The 21,062-nt window shown below is 36.5% G+C and overlaps 2 protein-coding genes and 1 non-coding gene across 3 annotated transcripts; 2 read left to right on the top strand and 1 right to left on the bottom strand.

Annotated features, from left to right (window-relative positions):
- Positions 1 to 477: 477 nt before the first annotated feature.
- LOC115716008 (transcription factor MYB24-like) lies at positions 478 to 1,426 on the bottom strand. The gene is made up of 2 exons (XM_030644699.2): positions 986 to 1,426; positions 478 to 847 (listed from the first exon to the last, which is right to left on the bottom strand). The coding sequence occupies exons 1-2, from the start codon at positions 1,143 to 1,145 to the stop codon at positions 714 to 716; spliced, it is 294 nt and encodes a 97-aa protein (XP_030500559.2). The 5' UTR covers positions 1,146 to 1,426; the 3' UTR covers positions 478 to 713.
- A 13,818-nt stretch (positions 1,427 to 15,244) lies between these two features.
- On the top strand, positions 15,245 to 15,350 carry LOC115711789 (small nucleolar RNA R71). Its single transcript, XR_004010664.2, has one exon. It is a non-coding gene; the product is annotated as a small nucleolar RNA R71 (small nucleolar RNA).
- Positions 15,351 to 18,916: 3,566 nt separating this feature from the next.
- LOC115725581 (galactinol synthase 1) lies at positions 18,917 to 20,795 on the top strand. The gene is made up of 4 exons (XM_030655192.2): positions 18,917 to 19,570; positions 19,679 to 20,002; positions 20,112 to 20,246; positions 20,356 to 20,795. Exons 1-4 carry the CDS (start codon positions 19,238 to 19,240, stop codon positions 20,590 to 20,592), a joined length of 1,029 nt encoding a protein of 342 aa, XP_030511052.2. The 5' UTR covers positions 18,917 to 19,237; the 3' UTR covers positions 20,593 to 20,795.
- Positions 20,796 to 21,062: the final 267 nt, after the last annotated feature.

Here is a 21,062-nt window from a genome sequence, read left to right as displayed (position 1 = left end):
TCTATACATTTTTGACATTGAAATTCAAATTTAAAGTTATTGTAGTTATAATTTTTTTTCTATTAATATTTTTTACCCAATCCACATATCTTAAAAAAAAATATTTTTCTTGTATTATTTTCTTTTTAAACAATAAAATATAAAAATTATTTATGTCTCTAAAAGAATCACTATTCATGTGATGTTGTTACCTATTATAGTTACTAAAAAATTTATATTTATACAAAAAAAAAAAAAAGAGAGAGAGAGAGAGAGAGAAAAAGTATGATATTTCTAAAAATTAAATATTATAAAATTAAAAATATTATTGTTAAACTAAAATTATAATTAACAATAAAATTTAAATATTATTATGTTTTTTTAAAATAAAAATAACACTTAAATTAAATATTTTTAATAAAAAATAATGTCAATAACGTAAAATAAGATTAATTACATAACTAAAAGTATTTATAACCATAAAATTAAAAGTGTAATTAAACATATGTGCATTACATTTAATAATATAGTCAAGTCAAGAGTATGAAAACTTTCGAGAATTTAGGTAATGATACGAAATTATGGTAGGCGCATATACTATATAGGCGCAAAGCAAATACATACATGAATTTCTGTAAAGAAAAATACGTACGTTACAAATTATTTGAATGTTAATTTCAATATATTTTCTTTTGTAATATCATATAATATAATAATATAAGATATATATTTAGTTACCGGTTACCCCACGAGAATTGGAACTGAAGAATCTTAAGCTGCTCTTGGAGGGTAAAATTTCCACGTTGAATGTTGGGGTGCAAGTAGTTTAACCATCTATATCTACAGCTTTTCCCTGTTCGTTTAAGACCTGTAATAATTCTAACAAGTGTTAATACAATGTATCCCTCTACTATATATCTATAATATTTAGTAACTAAATAATGGATTGTCATATATATATAATTGAAAAAAAATATATATATATATATAATATTATAATAATTACCTGAAGCATAGGCAAGAAAGTTCCAGCGACCCTCTCCATGTTTCTTAATATAATTAACGAGTATAGAGTCCTCATCTTTTGTCCATGACCGACCCTTTCTTATCTCTTTTTCACCGTACTCATCATCATTATCGCCATATACAACTTTCTTTGGATCCATTAATAATTCAGTTTATATATATTATTTAACAATCAATCACCAATTCACAGTAATTTATCAACGAAACAAAAAAGACCACACATATAAGGGATTGTGATGAGAAGTGTTTCTAATATATATAATATATATGATAAAGCATGTTGGTTTCAAATACTTAGTCAATTAATGACCATATATAAAATTTATGAGTGTAGAACATATTCTCAATTAAATTTATATGTACATATAAATCATCATGGTTTAGAGTGGCCCTACGTAAATTACTCGGTTTAATGGCATATGTAATTGAATAAATATATATTTATATAATATTTTACAAGGATATATGCGTATTTATCTCCATTGGATAAATCTAGATCAATTTTTTTTTTTAGAAAAAATATATCAAAGTACTTGAAAGAAAGGATAAAGACGAGTTTTCTCTTTCTCACACACACACGTACTCTCTCTACTATATATTGCCAATATATTCTTCTTTGTCACGGTCAAAAGTAGTTGTTACTTAGATGCTTTTACAGGGGAGGCATGGAATTAGAATAAGTACTTTAAGAAAACTTTTCCCAAAGAAAGAGAATAAATAAATTGTGTTTGTTTATGAAGAGGTTTGTTTATAAAGAAAAATGTGAAAGGATATGGTGCCTAGTATAACTTTTAATATTGTTATTGGTGTAATTGAATATCAAATTCCGCTTATTTTACTACAATATAAATATTATAAAAATTTATTAGCCAATTATAAAACGACATTTTATCGTAATATTCGATACTATGGATACTTCATAACAATACTCATTTATAAATGGAAATAATTTATAACTTACATAATTCTACATGTAATATGTGTGCGTCTTAATTATATACTATTATTGTAATTTTTTTTTTTTTTCATTTTGACAGTTTAGATTGCTCTGGTAATTGTTATTTGGATTATTATATGAATTTGTAATTTAAGTTACTTTATTAATTGCTATGTGGGTTGTTATATTTTTATAAAATACAAAAAAAAAAATACTTTAAAATATAAAAATTTTAATTTTGCTTCTTTTATCACGCGATATTAACGCCATGCATATATGTGTGAGTTAAACATAAATCTTTTTCGTAAAAATTGTCAACTCATACGTACTTTCTTTTCTTATGAAAGTTACAGGTGCAATTAAAAAAATCTCCTCGCATTTTGTTTGTCTTCTCTTTGAAGTTTTCTTCAGACTTATTCTAGTTCATTCTAGGTGCATGCATGTTTTCTCCTTTCTTCTCTTACTTCTAATTTTCATTTATTGCTTCCAACCGTACCCATTTATTTCCCTTGATGTTATATGTGACTTTGATGATTACTTAAGACCCATTTCCTCTTCAACCTCATTTCTCTCTCTCAACTCTATTTAATTTTGACGGCGCCTGTTGTGTCAAAATTTATTGGAACCCAGGAGTTTTATGGTGAGATCCTCTTCCACCACGACCAACATGGAACTGCAACCGCTATTTTTTGCCCCTTCAGGTATCAATTGTTAATCATTACGCATCTAGGCTTGTGCAGACTTGGCTGGAGAGGATCTGGAAGGATGGAGCTACAATTTTCCCACTACCCTAGATGGCATTTCATCTCCAGGTATCTCTTCCTGTTTTTTCCTTTAACTAATTTATATTTTAGGTGTTGTCCCTCTTTTTCTAGCATCACACCCTCTATCCCTGATATCCCCTCTAACCTTCACTTTGTGTTCATGGTGTCTTCTTCCCAAGCCCACCAAAATCCTCTTCCACTCACTGATGAAGAACATCTCATTCATGTCTTTGATCACATCTCTCTTAACTCGAACAATGCACATGATTCTCAATGCCTCGTCTTTATGGTAATCTTCAGAAATACAAGACAATGCGAGGACTTAAAAGTGTTCTAGGGTTGTATAGGAATAGGCTCTCCATCCATGTAGAGAAACAAAGTAAATGTGTTGATGGAGGCTTCGACATCTGGAGTTGGGCCTATGTGGAGATGGGTACACACCTTCTGCTAAGGAGTTACTTCGCCAAATTCTGTGCAATAGGTGGATTTGTGCCCTTCAAGTTTATCCATAGGTTTACTGTCTCCTATCTAGATGGTAAATTGTGTGCTCGTGGCACAAGAAAGCAGTACCAACAATTGAGGAGATCTTGTATTTCTACAAGATTAAATCTCAAACCATGATGGGTCACAAGGAGAAGGCGGCACATAAGTGGAAAGATACTCCAAAAAAGTGGCCTGCCCAATCAGTTCCCTGAAGTGCACACATGACTTCTGGGACTATTGGTGTAATATCTCGAAAAATAAATAATATTTAAATAGACATATTTTATTAAATATGTAATTATTTTGGTAACGAAGTAAGATTACGATCTTGCTTAGGGTAATCATTGAGAATTTACTCAATGAAATAAATAGCGTAATTTATTAATTGCGGAGATTATATTGGGATATGTGAGTACCGAGGATATCAATTTCGAAATAAAATATTTTTTTGGGCCCGGCAATTGTGGAAATTTAGCGATGTGGTCAGAAATGTCACGACGTTAATGGAAGAATTATTTTGGGAATATTCCGAACTAGGTTAGAAATTTTAGAATGTTGGTTTAATGGAATTAGCAAAATTACAAAAATGCCCTAGGTTATTTTAAAGTTTTTTTTCATTGGGGGTAAATTAGTCTTTTTGCTTTTAGGTTTTAGTGTCCCTTTTATTTTTGGGCTGGTAAGAAAAGAAAAAAAATGAAATGAAATGAAAATGAAATGAAATGAAATGCATGAAACCTTATTTAAAGGGAATAGCTTCCAAGGCAAGAAACTAAGTTTCTTCTTCTTCTCCCCTTCGTGTGAACCAAGACCAGCCAGCAAGAGGATTGAAAGTTCACCATTTCACTTGAATTGAAGCAGCTTGTAGAACCTAAGTCCAACCTAGAAGCAATCAAGGTAAGTTCTCAACAATTTTTGGATTGAAAATCCTAGTTTTGAGTTAGTTTTGAAGTAGGGTTTTACTTCTTTGTTGCTGTAGGACTTAAACTTGGTTTGGGGTGTGTTTAGGGTAGGTTTTTGAGCATGTTGGGAATGGTTTTAAGTGGTCTCCATGGCTGCTTGAATTGGTTTTGGTTTGTTGAAACCAAAGTTGAGTTTTCTTCACTTTAAAGTATGATTTTGAGCAAATTGATATATTGCAATGAATTGGTTGTTGGGTTATGTCATGTTTACTATAATATACTGTTTAATTTGGAAGGTTTGAGCAGGTTCGGTGGAGGTTTGATTTGTTTTTGGGGTGAAAACTAGAAAATTTCCTGGCTGCCAGGAAAAAAAGGTAGGTCGTTTTTCTGACACCCAGAAAAATGGCCGACCGTTTTTCACAGTAAGGGGAAATTTTGGATTTTTCTCCTCAAGTCCGATCTGATTCGGGGTGTCTTTCGGAGTGAAATTCAGGGTGTTTTAGAGATGGTTAAGCTAGTTTGATCCGGGGGAAAGTAGGGTGTGTTCGATTGTGAGAATTGGAGTCGATTATCAGAAATTTGATTAAGGTTTTTATTGAGTTTTGGTTGTTAAGACATAGGACCGAGATTGCCTAGCTTATTTTCCACTCAAGTCGGCCCGTACTCTTGAGTTCTAAACTAAGGTAAGAAAAGTATTAAATACTGTATAAGGTTAATATTATGATTGTTACAATATCAATTAAGATTGAAATCGTGGTATATGTTGTTGTGATTTAATCTTAATCGAGGTTAACGTTATATATTGGTTGTGACTCGATTATGATCGAAGGAAATAATAGGAAACGATTATCATCGTTGAGACTCGATTATAATCGAGGGTAATGATATGAACCGATTATTATCGTTGTGACGCAATTATGATCGAGTAAAAGATACGGTCATTTTACCGTTATGAGTAATTACTCCTGTAACTGCGGATAGGTTTCTTACTTATCATTTGCTGTATCGGGCAACGATAGTGACATAAGTAGCTCGTGGTTAACGAGTGGTAAGGGTACTTTATAAAGTACCAGTATTGTGTGATTACGAAGTTGTGAAATGAATTAAGCATGTTATTATGTGATGATTTGTAACTGGATATATCTTTGTTATAATGTGAATGAATGGACTTTTATATTGCTTAAGAAATTAGTTTCTTTTCTTGCAGAATCTTAGTGACTCACGAAATGTAAGAATTCGTGCTTATAGAGATGTAAGATTAGAGTGCTTTATGAAGCACTGAGATTATGGAATTATGGTAATGCGTGAATTAGAGTGCTTTATGAAGCACTGAGATTATGGAATTATGGTAATGCGTGAATTAGAGTGCTTTATGAAGCACTGAGATTATGGAGTTATGGTAATGTGTGAATTAGAGTGTTTTATGAAGCACTGAAGGTGAGTATTTATAATGATAAATATTTAGGAGGTTGTATGAAACACAGAGATTGTTGATTATAAATAACTATGAATATACTTGATTACGTAATAAATGTGCTCTCATAGACATTAAGTTATTTATGCACCTTGAGTATGTATGACCTATTGGTATATATATTACATTGTAATGAAATTTACTTGAACTTTCTATGATTTTATATAGTAGCTTTTCTTGCTGAGTCATTGTGACTCACGGGTGCTTCGTGGTGCAGGTAAGGAAGTTAGAAGCTGTGTTCGGCCATGAGTCAGAGGTCTCCCAGCAATGTACATATCAGTCGTGGGGTCTTGGCTTCTGGGAAGCAGGATTGAATTCCTTTCTATGTTCGGAAATGTAATCTATTGTAAAAAGATTTTTTATATATATAAACAGGGGATCCCTAATAGTATTTAAAATGGAAGTCTTCATTTTGAATTTAATTAAAGATTTAAATTAAACCACACTTTTCTAAAATTTATAGATTAGTGATAATAAGTTTATAAAAGCACACATGTGGCGTCCCTGAGGGTCAAGGCGTTACAATTGGTTCTATACTTCTATTGAGGAGAGTTCCAACACTCAGCTTTAGCTTCAACATAGCCAGTAAGTATTTGATTTTTGTCCTTGTTTTACTTCTTTCCTTTATGAATCTTCATATTCTTATGTCTATTTTTATTCTTTCTAAATTGCATTCCTCAATCGCCTCTGACTCTGAAGTTGGAGGAATAAATTAATTTCTACAATTCCTTGTCATCCAAGGAGTTACAAATGGCCCACCTTGTAATCAACAAGAGTCTCTAGGGGGTTGTCCTTATTTCTCCCCACCAAAGCATCGACGCGATGTCAGTGAAGGATAACGTCCATGAGTTGATTCGAGGAGACTTTGATGACTTGAAAGAGGCCATTGCGTCCATAACTGTTGAGATGGCCTTGAATGATGTGAAGGTTGACGATCAGTGCATGGTTGGCTGACTAAAGGAGTAAGTTTCCAAAAGAGATAACTAAGGGTGAAGAACTCACTACTCATTTTGGAGTCATTATCTAGAACGAGTGTACTCTAGGAGGAGTACCTCTGAAAGTGGTGAGACACCCTTTCATGTAATTAGAGATCCATCCCTGGCAGCTTTAAGTAATACAAGGTGGATTCGACCAATACTTCTTTTGATTTAGACCAAGATAAGTGTTAGGTTATATTTAGCCTATGTTTCGGGTCTGTAAAGTTAGCATTTTCTCGTCTATCGGTGTCTTTTGGAGCAGTTTTACGCTTGATTTTCATTGTTTCAGGTTCCCAGGGTGTTAAAGTTCAAATTCAGTCAAATGGTGAAAAGACGGGACAAACTGGCAAAAAAAATTGAAAAAATCAGCTCCAGACGCGTTAGTAGTCGCGACCTCCATAGAGCCAGGTCGCGACTTCGAGATTTGGCAGAAACTCGGTTTTTTTGAGTTTTGCCTATAGTCGCGACCAGCTTAAATGCTAGTCGCGACTAGGTACGAAAATCGCAGTTTTGACCTAATTTTGATTTTTCTCTCAATTGGAGGCACACCTCTCATCCCAATATAAGGAATACGACTCTGGAGGTCAACCTAAGCAGAAAAAGACCTAAAAAGTGGATGAAGGTGGAGAGGAAGCTATCTTGAAGACCCGGAGCGATATCACCTTCTAGTTTCTTTCTTTTACCCTTATTTCTTCTTTTATGTTTAGTTTTGTTTCAGAATTAATCATGGATGTTTTTACTGTTTATATGAGCCAAATTCCCATTAAGGGAAGATGATAAATGTTGTTTAAGTTTATGCCTAGTTAATAAATAATTGCCATTCCTTCATCTTGTTTGTGAATACTATCTATATTTGTGTTTAATTCCATGTGCAAGATTGATCACCTTTTACATGTTTAACGATCTCAATTCGAAATCTGAAAAGTGAGAATTGAGAATGCTAAAATTGGATAGTCTAGGTTTTGATGTGAAACGAAAGTATTTACATAGCCTTAGTGACAAATAGATTATTGCTTAATGCTGATTTTATGTTGATCTAATTAAGAAGTTAATTAGAGAACATAAGATTTAGAACCTAAAAGATCTGAAAAGAGTTAGGTTAATTTATAATCTGTCATTCACATTAAGATAAGGATAGCAATTAGGTATTAACATTGGTAACTTATCAACAGGATTCACCTCCCTAATCTCTCATCTTGATTAATTGTCGTTTATTCTTTTTAATTTTCTGAGTTATTTTCTTTAAAATTGCAAAATTATTGTTTTACCAAATAGAATCATAAGTATAGTTTAGTATTACTTAATCCAATTCCCTGTGGTTCGACCTAACTTGCGTGAGATACTACTTGATTGCGTATACTTGCGTAGTAATCATAAAACTTGTAACAAGTTTTTGGCGCCGTTGCTGGGAAATTGTTTAAAGATTAATATTATACAAAATTATACTAACTTCTACTTTGGTATATTTTCTCTTGCTGAATTTCTAACCTTTCTCTTACAAAACTGTTCTTATCTATTTCAGGTATTTTGAGTGCATGCACCGCCAAGGGCAAGCAGTTATACTACCCATTGACCCTGAAATTGAGAAGACTTGTAGGAGAAACCAAAGGAACAAGAGGCAAGAAGGAGTTTCAGCAACTGCTGAAACAACAGAAACCATGGCTGCTAATGTGAATGCGAATGCTGCAAACAATGGTAATAATGGTGGTGCCGTGGAAGATCAAGCTAATGGTCGTAGCTTGAGAGATTACATACTCCCTACTCTAACGGGAGTGCGGTCATGTATCGAGGCCACGGCGATGGATGCGAACAACTTTGAGATCAAACCTGCCATACTTCAAATGGTGCAGTCTTCAGTTCAGTTTGGTGGCCTCCCTTCTGAAGATCCTAATCTGCATCTCTCTAACTTCATGGAACTTTGTGAAACTTTTAAAGTTAATGGAGTTAGTGATGATGCCATTCGACTGAGACTGTTCCCATTCTTGCTCAAAGAACGAGCCAAGAGTTGGTGAAACTCCTTGCCACCGAACTCTATTGCCGCCTGGAATGATCTGGCCACGAAATTCTTGTCAAAGTTCTTTCCTCCAACAAAGTACGCTAAGGCCGCGAGGAGAAATCAACAACACGCCAACAAGATAATGAATCTCTCCATGAGTCTTGGGAGAGGTTTAAAGATTTGATCAGAAAGTGCCCTCATCATGGTATAGAGAAGTGGATGCTGGTCCACAATTTCTACAACGGGTTGGTTGGAAACACTAGAACTCTGATAGATGCAGCAGCTGGTGGAGCCTTTATGAGAAAGAGTGCTAATGAGGCTTACGATCTATTGGAGGAGATGGCTCTAAACAATCAGCAGTGGCCAACTGAAAGGAGTCAAAATAAGAATGTAGCTGGTGTGTTAGAGGTTGATGCCATCACAAAGTTGACAGCTCAGGTTGAGGCATTGACAAAGCTAATTGCAAGGCAAGCTAAACAAGCCCAAATTGTTTGTGAGATATGTGGAGGAAATCATCACTTTTCAGAGTGTCAAGCAGATGTGGATGATTTGCCAATGGATGAAGCAAAAGCCATTGGAAATTTTTCACAGAACAACAACAACAATTTTGGGTTCAACCAAGGTGGTAATCGAAGAAACAGTGGGTTCTATCAGCAACGAAATCAGAACCAGACACAGAACCAACAGTTTAATCAGCAACAAGCCTCTGGTGGAAATTCTAGTTTGCAAATAGATTTACTGCTACAATTCATGACTGAAACTAGATCCTCAATTAAAGACCTGCAGACTCATATGGGCCAACTAGCAACTCAGGTAGCAACCCGTCCTCAAGGGAATTTGCCTAGCACAACTGAAGTCAATCCAATTCCCTGTGGTTCGACCTCACTTGCGTGAGATACTACTTGATTGCGTATACTTGCGTAGTAATCATAAAATTCGTAACAAGTTTTTGGCGCCGTGTAATTAGAGATCCATCCCTGGCAGCTTTAAGTAATACAAGGTGGATTCGACCAATACTTCTTTTGATTTAGACCAAGATAAGTACTCTAGCACTGATTAATTAGATAAGGTAGACTACATACTGAGAAGTCCAAAAAACTTTGTTCCTCCAATACACCACAATTTTAGAGTGGATGCACTTATTAAAATTTATTTTTCAGGGTTATTCCAATATGAGACTAATTTAGGTCAAGAAGATATTGTCCCTTTTGCTACAGGAAAAACCAATTATGCCAAGATAAATGATTTGGATCATTCTTGTATGTTGTTAAATAAGTTTTGTTGTAGTTACATTTGATATAATCTAACATGTCACTACTTTATTTGTTTTTTCAGAACACCTTGCCACATATTTATATGGGAATTTTAAATAATTTCTTGGATGCCATCAACTCCAGGGCCAATGAAGTCCGTGAGGTGGCTAAAGACAAAAAGATCAAGGGTAAATCTGCGCAAGTCTCTAGGAGTGGATCTCAGAAGCCAACACCTCTAGCCCAAAGCCAAGAGGCTGCTCTAAAGGCTCCAACCTAGGAAAATTTGCCTGCTCCGATTATCGACTTGACAGATACTGCTTTAGATGTCGTGCCATTGTGACAAATGCCTATGCATTAGGTTGATGAGGATTCTTTAGATTGCGATGGGCTAGTCATTATTTCCAGAAGAGGTCCTGGACTTTGAACGGTGGTGTGAGTAAAAAGGCTAAGGTGGACATCAAAGAAAAGGTGCAATAGTTGGCTGCCTTAAGGAAACAAGCTTATGATCCTCATTCCTAGAAGAGATCTCATGCCACTGATGGCGGAAGATCTTCAAGGAGGAATGCCTGATCCAGCAAAGAAGCTCACGATCTACCTCTACTACCTCCATTACCCAAAAATATTCTGGCTACATCCACTTAAATGTCTAGGGAAAATACAACTCTTCCTTAGCTTTCTCCTCCCCAATTTAATCTTCCTATTAGGTATATGTCATTACCTGAAGAAGTACAAGCACAGATGGAGGCCATCGAACAATTCTAGTCAAAAAGGTAAAGTGCTGAGTACGATGAGATGGGGAGATTAGCTTCCAATATATCCACCAAGTGCAATGCAGAGTTGCAGATTATGATAAGTGGGATGAGCCCTTCCCTCATATTTTTAACCGAGTGGAAGTGGTGGAGAGGCTTCATCCCAAGGTTGGGACTGATCTGGTTCCATTCTTGTCTAATCTGTTAGACCTGAGTGCGACCACTAGCTGTAAGCTGGGTGCTGATAAATTTTCCATGATGGGGAGTGGTGATCCCATCTACGTGGAAAATTACATGAGGAACAAGGACAATGTTGTAAGTGGACTTTGCCTGTGTTATGTTTGGAAAGAAGTATGCCTATTTTAGATATCTGACTCGTATATGATTCCTCTTATAGGTTAGTCTTATGGTGAAGAGGAATTGTGCATTGATCAACAAGAACGCTTATAAGCTTGAATTGCTAAGGTCTGAGCGCATCAATCTCAAGAAGAGACGAGACAAGGCCGCTATGTTGCTATATTTTATTAATACTACGCAAGTATACGCAATCAAGTAGTAAATCTCACACAGGTGAGGTCGATCCCACAGGGAATTGGATTAAATACCACTAAACTATACTTATAATTCTATCTGGCGGATCAAAAGTAATTATGATTTAAAAATAGTAAAGTATGAAAGTAATTCAGAAAACTTAATAACACAATTGAAAGTTGAGCAAGATGAGATAATAGGGAGGAGAATCCTGTTGTTGTTTACCCAAATCGTTAATGCTTAATTACTATCCTATTCTTGAAGTGAATGACAGATTATGAAATAACCTAGCTCCTTTCAGATCTTCTAGATTCTAAATCACATGTTATCTAATTAATTCCTTAATTAAACTAACATGAAATCAGCATTAAGTAATAATCTACTCGTCACATAAGTCATGTGAATACTTTCGTTTCACATAGAACATCGATTATCTTAATTTTAGCATTCTCAATTCTCACTTTTCAGATTTTGAATTGAGATCATAGAACATGCACAAGGTGATCAATCTTAAACATGAAATTAAACACAAATTAAGATAATTTCACAAACAAGAATGGAGGAATGGCAATTAAACATTAACTAGGCAAAACATTAAACAACAATCATCATCCTCCCTAAATGGGAAATTTAGTTCAGAAATAAATCCATAACCATTCCTATGACAATATTCAACATAAATAAATTAAAGAGGAATAGAGAAAGAAACTGTTGGTGGATGAATTCTGGATCTTCACTTCAATCTCTGTGCTCTTCCTGCCGCTCTCAGCTGTATTTTAGGGTTTCTAATCGCTCTCCCAGACTTTCAATCGCAGTTTTCTATTTATAACTGAAATTTAGGGTTCGATGGACGAAAATGCCCCTGGTCCGTACGGGATCTCGCCGCGGCCAAGCTTCCTCTCGCCGCGGCGAGATAATTGAAAATAAGGGGTCTCTCTGTATCTTTTAAATGGCCGCGGCGAGCCTCTTCATCGCCGCGGCGACTGAAGCCTCTAGATTCTCGAAATCTAGCCGCGGCCAGGTTGTGTTTAGCCGCGGCCAGATGTGCACAATTACTCAGAAATTGTGTTTTCTTCGGCTCAGCACATCTTTTAACGAATTTCTGCACCCGAGACCTCTTTTATTCCAAAGAACCTGAAAACATAGAAAACAAGCGTAATTCCGTCCCAACACAGCTAAAAACGCACATAAATTAGATCCAAAACATAGGCTAAAAATAGCCTAACAAACTCCCCCAAACTGACTCTTTACTCGTCCCCGAGTAAACTAAGACTAAACTAAAAACAAACTGACAATGATAGCTAAACTTTCCAACAATTTAATTGTTACCACCACCTGCACAACTTCAATCCATCAATAACCAGAATTTCAACTTGCCAACTCTAAGAACTAAGTTGAATGTGCAATTTACAAGTAAGTAATTCATACAAACATAAAGCATCGCAATTGCCATCAATATCACAACTGTTCTAAACTTTCCAACATCCCACTAACACATGATCAATAAGTTTGAATGACATACCTCTCTCCACTAATGTTGACAAATTTCTATTCGGAATCAATAGGTCTTTTTCGGTTAACATCACATGGCTTAGGTACATGGGTAGGTGAGAAGTCATTTAGGCTATACTATACCATAAGCACTATTAACCAAGCAAGCCTAGACATTTATTTTGCTTTCTTTCCATATATCCCAAAAACAGAAATAAGAGATTGCAATTTTTCTTATGTGTGTACCTCATAATTTTCTTAACTTTTTTTCTTCAAGAATACATTTTTTTCTTCTTTTTTTTTTTTTTCATAGGCACAACACACAATATTATTCTTTTTTTTTTCAATCTCTCATTCCTACACTTTATATTTTTTTTTTTTTTCACTTACATCACTTATCCCCCCAAACTTGCTTCAAGGCTCATGGCATAATAAGGTACGTTCAGGGTGAAAAGAATTTAAGATATGAATTCAGCTCAGTTAAGTGGTGAAAAATTTTTAAAACAGGCTAAGGCTCAACTTTGGGTATACTATGGTAAAAATTTCTAGGTAGGCTTGAAAGGCTCAATCGTTCCAAAGAAAACTTGCCTAAATCACTTTCCAAACAAAAAATATCAAGGATTTCGCTTCAAGAGAGTATGTCATACAAATTCTATTCCATGTTCAATCAATCATTCCACAAACCAAATAGAACAGAGGTGATATGTGAGAATAGCAAATGTTTTAAGTCTACATGAATCACTTCCTAGCACACATCCATCTTAATTCAAACAGTTGCAAGTCAAGCACACAGTTATGTTTTAATCCATTGCACAAGTGAATAACAACAATTCAATCAATCTTTCAATTTAGCTATCACACAAGACTAAAAAAAAACTAAAACAAACTAAACTAAAACAAATAAACTGAAAAATTTAAGTCTCCCCCCCCCCCAAACTAAAATGCACATTGTCCCCAATGTATGAAAATAAACCAGGGTGAGAGAAACTTACCTGAGCCCCATCAGAAGGGATCAAGTCCACCCTTTGCATTCAAAAGAGCCCTCGCACTAAATGAAGAAAATTTACCACCAATAGTGTTAATTTCAGAGTTTTGCACAAGAGTAAGCTCACCTTCAGAACTACCACACATCAATCTTTTCCAACGACGCTGAATCGTTCGAAGTCGCTCTTTAGGCTTTGCTTTCTTCTTATCAGCTTTAACAAAAGAACCCTTCACCATCTCAATCTTGCAACAGGTAGGAATGTCAGTTGGGGCAAAAACATTAAAATTGACCTCTTCATCTTGGACTCGCAACTTTAACTCCCCCTTTTGAACATCTATTAATGCTCGACCCGTGGCCAAGAATGGTCTTCCCAAAATAATGGGAATAGTTGAATCTTCCTCCATATCAAGAATTAAGAAATCAGCAGGGAAGATAAACTTACCAACCTTCACCAGTACATCTTCAATTATGCCACGAGGATGAGTTAGAGAACGATCCGCTAGTTGTAGAGTCAACATTGTGGGCTTTGCTTTTCCCAATCCTAGCCTTTTGAAGACAGACAACGGCATTAGATTAATGCTTGCTCCCAGATCACATAGAGCTTTAGTTTCCACCGAACCCCCTATAGAGCATGGAATATTGAAACTACCCGGATCTTTAAGCTTGGGCGGTAGTTTCTTTTACAAAATGGCGCTACACTCCTCAGTTAATGCCACTGTTTCATAGTCCTCCATTTTTCTCTTCTTAGACAATATCTCCTTCATGAACTTCACATAACGGGGCATTTGTTCCAAGGCTTCAGCAAAAGGAATGTTGATGTGTAGTCTTTTGAAGACCTCTAGAAATTTTGTAAACTGCTTGTCTAGATTGGTCTTTCGGAGTCTGCGAGGATAAGGTATCTTCACATGATGATCAATGCCGATTGGTGGAGGCTTGTTGTGGTGGTGCGGGGCTATCGGTAGCCTTCTTTTCCTTTGGTGTCGGTGTACGTACTGTTGATCCTGAACCCCATCTTCAACTGGTTGCTTGCCACTAGGTCCTTCATAACTCTTTCCACTCCTCAAGGAAATTGCTTTACATTGCTCTTTTCCTTTTGCCTCACTAGTGCTAGCTGAATTTCCTTGAGCTTGGTTTGCCACTTGAGTAGACAATTGTTCCATTTGAGTTTCTAGAGTTTTAATAGAGGCTCTAGTTTCCATCATGAATTGGAGCAATAAATCAGCTTGGATATTGGAGCCTCCACTAGGACTTTGTTGTTGGTTTTGTTGGGGCTGATTTCTCTGCTGGTAGAACCCCTGTTGGTTGTGCCCATAATTATTATTTTGGGAGTAGTTCCCAATGGCTTTTGCTTGATCCATTGGCAAATTATCCACATCCGCTCGACACTGCGAAAAGTGATGGTTGCCTCCACATATCTCACAAATAACTTGGGCTTGTTTAGCTTGCCCTGCAATCAGCTTTGTCAAGGCCTCAACTTGAGCTGTCAACTTTGTGATGGCGTCAACCTCTAGCACACCAGCTACTTTCTTAGTTTGACTCCTTTCAGTTGGTCACTGCTGATTATTTAGAGCCATCTCCTCCAATAGATCGTAAGCCTCATTAGCACTCTTTCTCATAAAAGCTCCACCAGCCGCATCTATCGAGTTCTAGTGTTACCAACCAACCCGTTGTAGAAATTGTGAACCGGCATCCACTTTTCTATGCCATGATGAGGGCATTTTACGATTAGATCTTTAAACCTCTCCCAAGCCTCATGGAGAGATTCATTATCTTCTTGACGAAGTTGTTTATTTCTCCTCGCGGCTTTGCGGACTTTCTTTGGAGGGAAGAATTTAGACGAAATTTTGTTGCTAAGTACGTCCATGTTGCTATAGAATTTGGTGGCAAGGAGATCAACCAACTCTTGGCTCGCTCTCTCGGTGAGAATGGAAACGAGTCTCAAACGGATGGCGTCATCACTAACCCCATTGACTTTGAAGGTCGACATAACTCCATGAAGTTCGATAGATGCGGATTGGGGTCTTCGAAGGGAGTCCACCAAAGCGGGTGAAGGCCGCACCATTTGTAGTATGGCGGGCTTAATCTCGAAATTATTTGCATCCCTTCGCCGTGTGATACATGTTGCACTCCCGTCAGAGTAGGGAGAATGTAATCTCTCAAGCTACGGCCATTAGCTTGATCTTCCACGGCACCTCCATTATTACCGTTATTACCCCCATTGTTTCCAGCATTATTGTTCACATTGGCAGCCATGATCTACGATGTTTCGGCGATTCTTTGAAACTCTTTCTTGCCTCTTGTTCTTTCGATTCCTCCTGCAAGTTTTCTCAATTTCAGGATCAACTGGTAATGTGACTGTTTGTCCTTGACGGCGCATGCACTTAGGATTCCTGAAATAGATCAAGAAATTATTGCAAGAAAAAGGTTAGAAAAAATCAGCAAGAGAAAATATACCAAAGTAGAAGTTAGTATAATTTTATGTAATATTAATCTTTAACAATTCCCCGGCAACGGCGCCAAAAACTTGTTGCTATATTTTATTAATACTACGCAAGTATACGCAATCAAGTAGTAAATCTCACACAGGTGAGGTCGATCCCACAGGGAATTGGATTAAATACCACTAAACTATACTTATAATTCTATCTGGCGGATCAAAAGTAATTATGATTTAAAAATAGTAAAGTATGAAAGTAATTCAGAAAACTTAATAACACAATTGAAAGTTGAGCAAGATGAGATAATAGGGAGGAGAATCCTGTTGTTGTTTACCCAAATCGTTAATGCTTAATTACTATCCTATTCTTGAAGTGAATGACAGATTATGAAATAACCTAGCTCCTTTCAGATCTTCTAGATTCTAAATCACATGTTATCTAATTAATTCCTTAATTAAACTAACATGAAATCAGCATTAAGTAATAATCTACTCGTCACATAAGTCATGTGAATACTTTCGTTTCACATAGAACATCGATTATCTTAATTTTAGCATTCTCAATTCTCACTTTTCAGATTTTGAATTGAGATCATAGAACATGCACAAGGTGATCAATCTTAAACATGAAATTAAACACAAATTAAGATAATTTCACAAACAAGAATGGAGGAATGGCAATTAAACATTAACTAGGCAAAACATTAAACAACAATCATCATCCTCCCTAAATGGGAAATTTAGTTCAGAAATAAATCCATAACCATTCCTATGACAATATTCAACATAAATAAATTAAAGAGGAATAGAGAAAGAAACTGTTGGTGGATGAATTCTGGATCTTCACTTCAATCTCTGTGCTCTTCCTGCCGCTCTCAGCTGTATTTTAGGGTTTCTAATCGCTCTCCCAGACTTTCAATCGCAGTTTTCTATTTATAACTGAAATTTAGGGTTCGATGGACGAAAATGCCCCTGGTCCGTACGGGATCTCGCCGCGGCCAAGCTTCCTCTCGCCGCGGCGAGATAATTGAAAATAAGGGGTCTCTCTGTATCTTTTAAATGGCCGCGGCGAGCCTCTTCATCGCCGCGGCGACTGAAGCCTCTAGATTCTCGAAATCTAGCCGCGGCCAGGTTGTGTTTAGCCGCGGCCAGATGTGCACAATTACTCAGAAATTGTGTTTTCTTCGGCTCCGCACATCTTTTAACGAATTTCTGCACCCGAGACCTCTTTTATTCCAAAGAACCTGAAAACATAGAAAACAAGCGTAATTCCGTCCCAACACAGCTAAAAACGCACATAAATTAGATCCAAAAACATAGGCTAAAAATAGCCTAACACGCTAAAGCTCCAATCGAAGTTAATGCCAAGATTGAAGTTGTCATCAAACAAAGGGTGAAGGAGTCTTTGGACAAGGTCATTGCTCATGAGAAAAAGGAAAATAAGGTTGAGAGAGCATGAAGACAAATATAATGAGTTCTATACTCAGGCTCAATCTCGGATCAGCGATTTAGAGTAGAACTTGAAAAAAGCCAAAGAGGACCTTAAAGACTTGGTTGGAGTATAATTAAGTACAATTCTTTATCCCAGGAGTATAACAATGATACTCTCACTTTGAACAACAAGATCGTCTCTACTGCCACTCTTGAGAAACAGATAAAACACTATTTGGAATTACAACAGATTGTGGAGCAAACAGAGAAAGATGTTCTGAAAAAGATGGAGGATGTTGAAGTCAAATTAAGTACTACTAAGGAAGCCTTTGAGAAATCCAAGAATAAAGCTTCGGAGTTGGAGAACCAAAACCAATAAAGGGCTCAGGAGAAGTATGATCATGAGGTTAAGATGTTGTAGATTGAAGCAGGATTTCATGTTCTCTCCATTACACTTTGGAAACTCAATAAGTCTATAATGGAGTTCCTGGATGATGATGATGACAAAGAACAGATTATGCCTCAAATCCTCAAGCTAGATGAAGCATAAGAAGTCACAAAGGCAACTAGAGCATCTGGGGAGTTGCTCTAGAACTGACCTCTTGGAAGGCGAGAACTTGGAAGATTCAACCCTTCCAATTGCTGATGCTCCTCCTTTGGTTGACTCTTCAGCTCTGGAGGCCCCTAACGACAGCCAGCCAGATTTTACCCAACCACCGACTGATCCATCTTTGCCTTGATTTTTTTTATCAAACTAATAATATTTTTTCTTTTTGGTTTTCTTTGGGGGACAAAGGTCCCTCTTTTTGCAAATGCAAAGAAAATTTTTATGCCCTTGCAACGGGACTTCTATGTATGTAATTCGCTTTGAATATTTGCACACTTTTATCTTTAAATTCATGTAGTATTTAGTGTATACCTCCTAAATTTTGCTAAGTAAGCTTACTTCCAAATCCTTGAGGTTCTGATTCCAACAGCCCGAGCCTTTAGGATTTTAACTACATGTTTAGACTTTACGTTTTCTTTTTAGCAAGTTACCTCCTATGACTTTGAGTTCTTCCTGCAGGCTGGTGGGTTTTAAGGACTATGTCCTTATTGGGCGGAACTTCATCGACCTTTGACCGTTTGGATGAAGATATCTGACTAGAGGCATCGCCCGACCTCTTCTTTAAAGCACGCAACACCTTCTGAGACATAGCTACACACGAATAAAACAAGAAGTTCAAAAGAAGTAGTATTTTGGTCCATTAGTTTTGGGTCAATTAATATTGGGCCTTGATCTTTGGGCTTTACTAACAAAATGTCTAATAAAAAAATATACATAATTAAAAAGTAGTATTTTTCTTTTTTGGAGGAAATATAAAAAGTATAAATTAATATAAATACTTTAGGAATATCATAGCTAAGCTATACCGAACCATAGAGAAGTCCTACCTTAACTCGGTTGGGCATGAATATTCAAGATCAGTGTTATAATACATAAACTATATGGTTCTAGTGTCTTCTACTCCAAACTAAAATGAATTAAATTAACATAGACCAATTCCAGAATCTTCATAGAACCTTCTCATACACCGTTGGATTACTCATCATGACACGTGTAGGACAAAGAGGCCAAGATCCTTCACAAGTGGTTGATCACTTTTTCTCGTAATCCATTTTCATTCTCCTGCTTATTTAAGCACCTCGCCACTTCTCATAATTCCCCAACCAAAAACCATTTCACAAACACTTACAAAGCACTTTAAAGCTCTCTCTCTCTCTCTAGTGCTCGTTCTCGCTCGTTTAATCTCTCCAAGAAAAAAGCTCTCCTTCGCCTTAAAACATGGCTCCACCGGAACTTGTCCCAACCTCGGTTAAAACCGCTCCGTTTACCAAACCCGCAACCCTACCCAGACGGGCATACGTGACTTTCTTAGCGGGTAACGGTGACTACGTGAAAGGCGTTGTTGGTTTAGCGAAAGGGTTAAGGAAGGTTAAATCGGCGTACCCTTTAGTGGTGGCCGTACTACCCGACGTACCGGAGGATCACCGTCGGATTCTAGAATCACAAGGGTGTATAGTCCGAGAGATCGAACCCGTTTACCCACCCGAGAACCAGACCCAATTCGCCATGGCATATTACGTCATCAACTACTCCAAGCTCCGTATATGGGAGGTACGTAGTAGGTAGTTACTACTTACGTCGTTTGATTACGTGGCAGTCTTATAGTTTGCATGTAGACATGAATTGACGAAATTACCCTTTTTAATTTTTTTTGTACAGTTCGTAGAGTATAGTAAGATGATATACTTGGATGGAGATATTCAGGTATACGACAACATAGACCACCTCTTCGATTTGGCCGAGGGGAATTTCTACGCTGTTATGGACTGTTTTTGCGAGAAGACATGGTCTCACACTCCTCAGTATAAGGTAGGCTACTGCCAGCAATGCCCTGAGAGAGTGAAGTGGCCCACAGCCGAGTTGGGTCCACCTCCGGCCCTTTACTTCAACGCTGGCATGTTTGTCTTTGAGCCAAATCTCTCTACTTATCATGATCTCTTAAGAACTTTGAAAGTCACAACTCCAACCTCATTTGCTGAACAGGTATGTAATGTATGCAATATATAACTTTATAATATTGATACGCTTTGTCTATATATGTGTATATGTAGTTGTTATTATAGCTTAATAATTATTTGATTTGTGTATGCAGGACTTTTTGAACATGTACTTTAAAGACATTTATAAGCCTATTCCACTTGTTTACAATCTTGTATTGGCTATGTTATGGCGTCATCCGGAGAATGTTGAGCTTGACAAGGTCAAAGTGGTGCACTACTGTGCAACGGTAAGTATATATATAATAATAGCTAGCTAGGTTTCCAATAAATATATATATATACAACAATATATTGGTTGGGTTAGTTAAATAAAAATGAAATAAATGTTGTTATCAGGGATCAAAGCCATGGAGGTACACAGGAAAAGAGGAGAATATGCAGAGAGATGATATTAAGATGTTGATAAAGAAATGGTGGGACATTTACAACGATGAGTCCCTAGACTATAAGAAACCGATTGGATCCGCCGTGGGAGGTGTCCAAGCCGAGGCGGTGAATATGCAGCCCTTCATTGATGCTCTCTCCAAAGCTGCCGGTAGGGTTAAGTATGTAACAGCTCCATCTGCAGCTTGAGGCATTTCGGTACATTTGGGTTTTGTAATGATCGATGATTCGTATATATATATCATCTTTTTCTTAATTGATAAGTCTGTCCCAAACTGATTTGGAGACTAGTGTGTTATTGAATCAATAATATAATCAAGTAAGATTTGTAATTTAGCGCAATTGAAATTGTAGTGCTTATCCATATATTAATACATAGCTAACATTTGTCAGTTCTTTTTTCGGTGAATAATTATTATTTATAATTGGTTATATGAATTTATATATCTATATATTGGTCTGATAATTATTTGTAATACTCGTCGCTATATTGTTCTTTACAATTACTTCAAATTTTATTGGCATCTGCTTATATATAAACTTCTGTCACAAAGAATTACATTATCGCTTATAAAAATCTTCAAAATTATATATAGTGGTGTTAGAGAGTATTTCTTAAAATGAGGCAATTGGGTGAAATGAGCCATTATTAATTGAAA

This window comes from Cannabis sativa, unplaced genomic scaffold (genome assembly GCF_029168945.1).
Source record: "Cannabis sativa cultivar Pink pepper isolate KNU-18-1 unplaced genomic scaffold, ASM2916894v1 Contig3, whole genome shotgun sequence".
NCBI classification, from domain to species: Eukaryota; Viridiplantae; Streptophyta; class Magnoliopsida; order Rosales; family Cannabaceae; genus Cannabis; species Cannabis sativa.
Note: the sequence above shows the minus strand (reverse complement) of the source record. Positions and strands in the feature narration are given on the sequence as shown.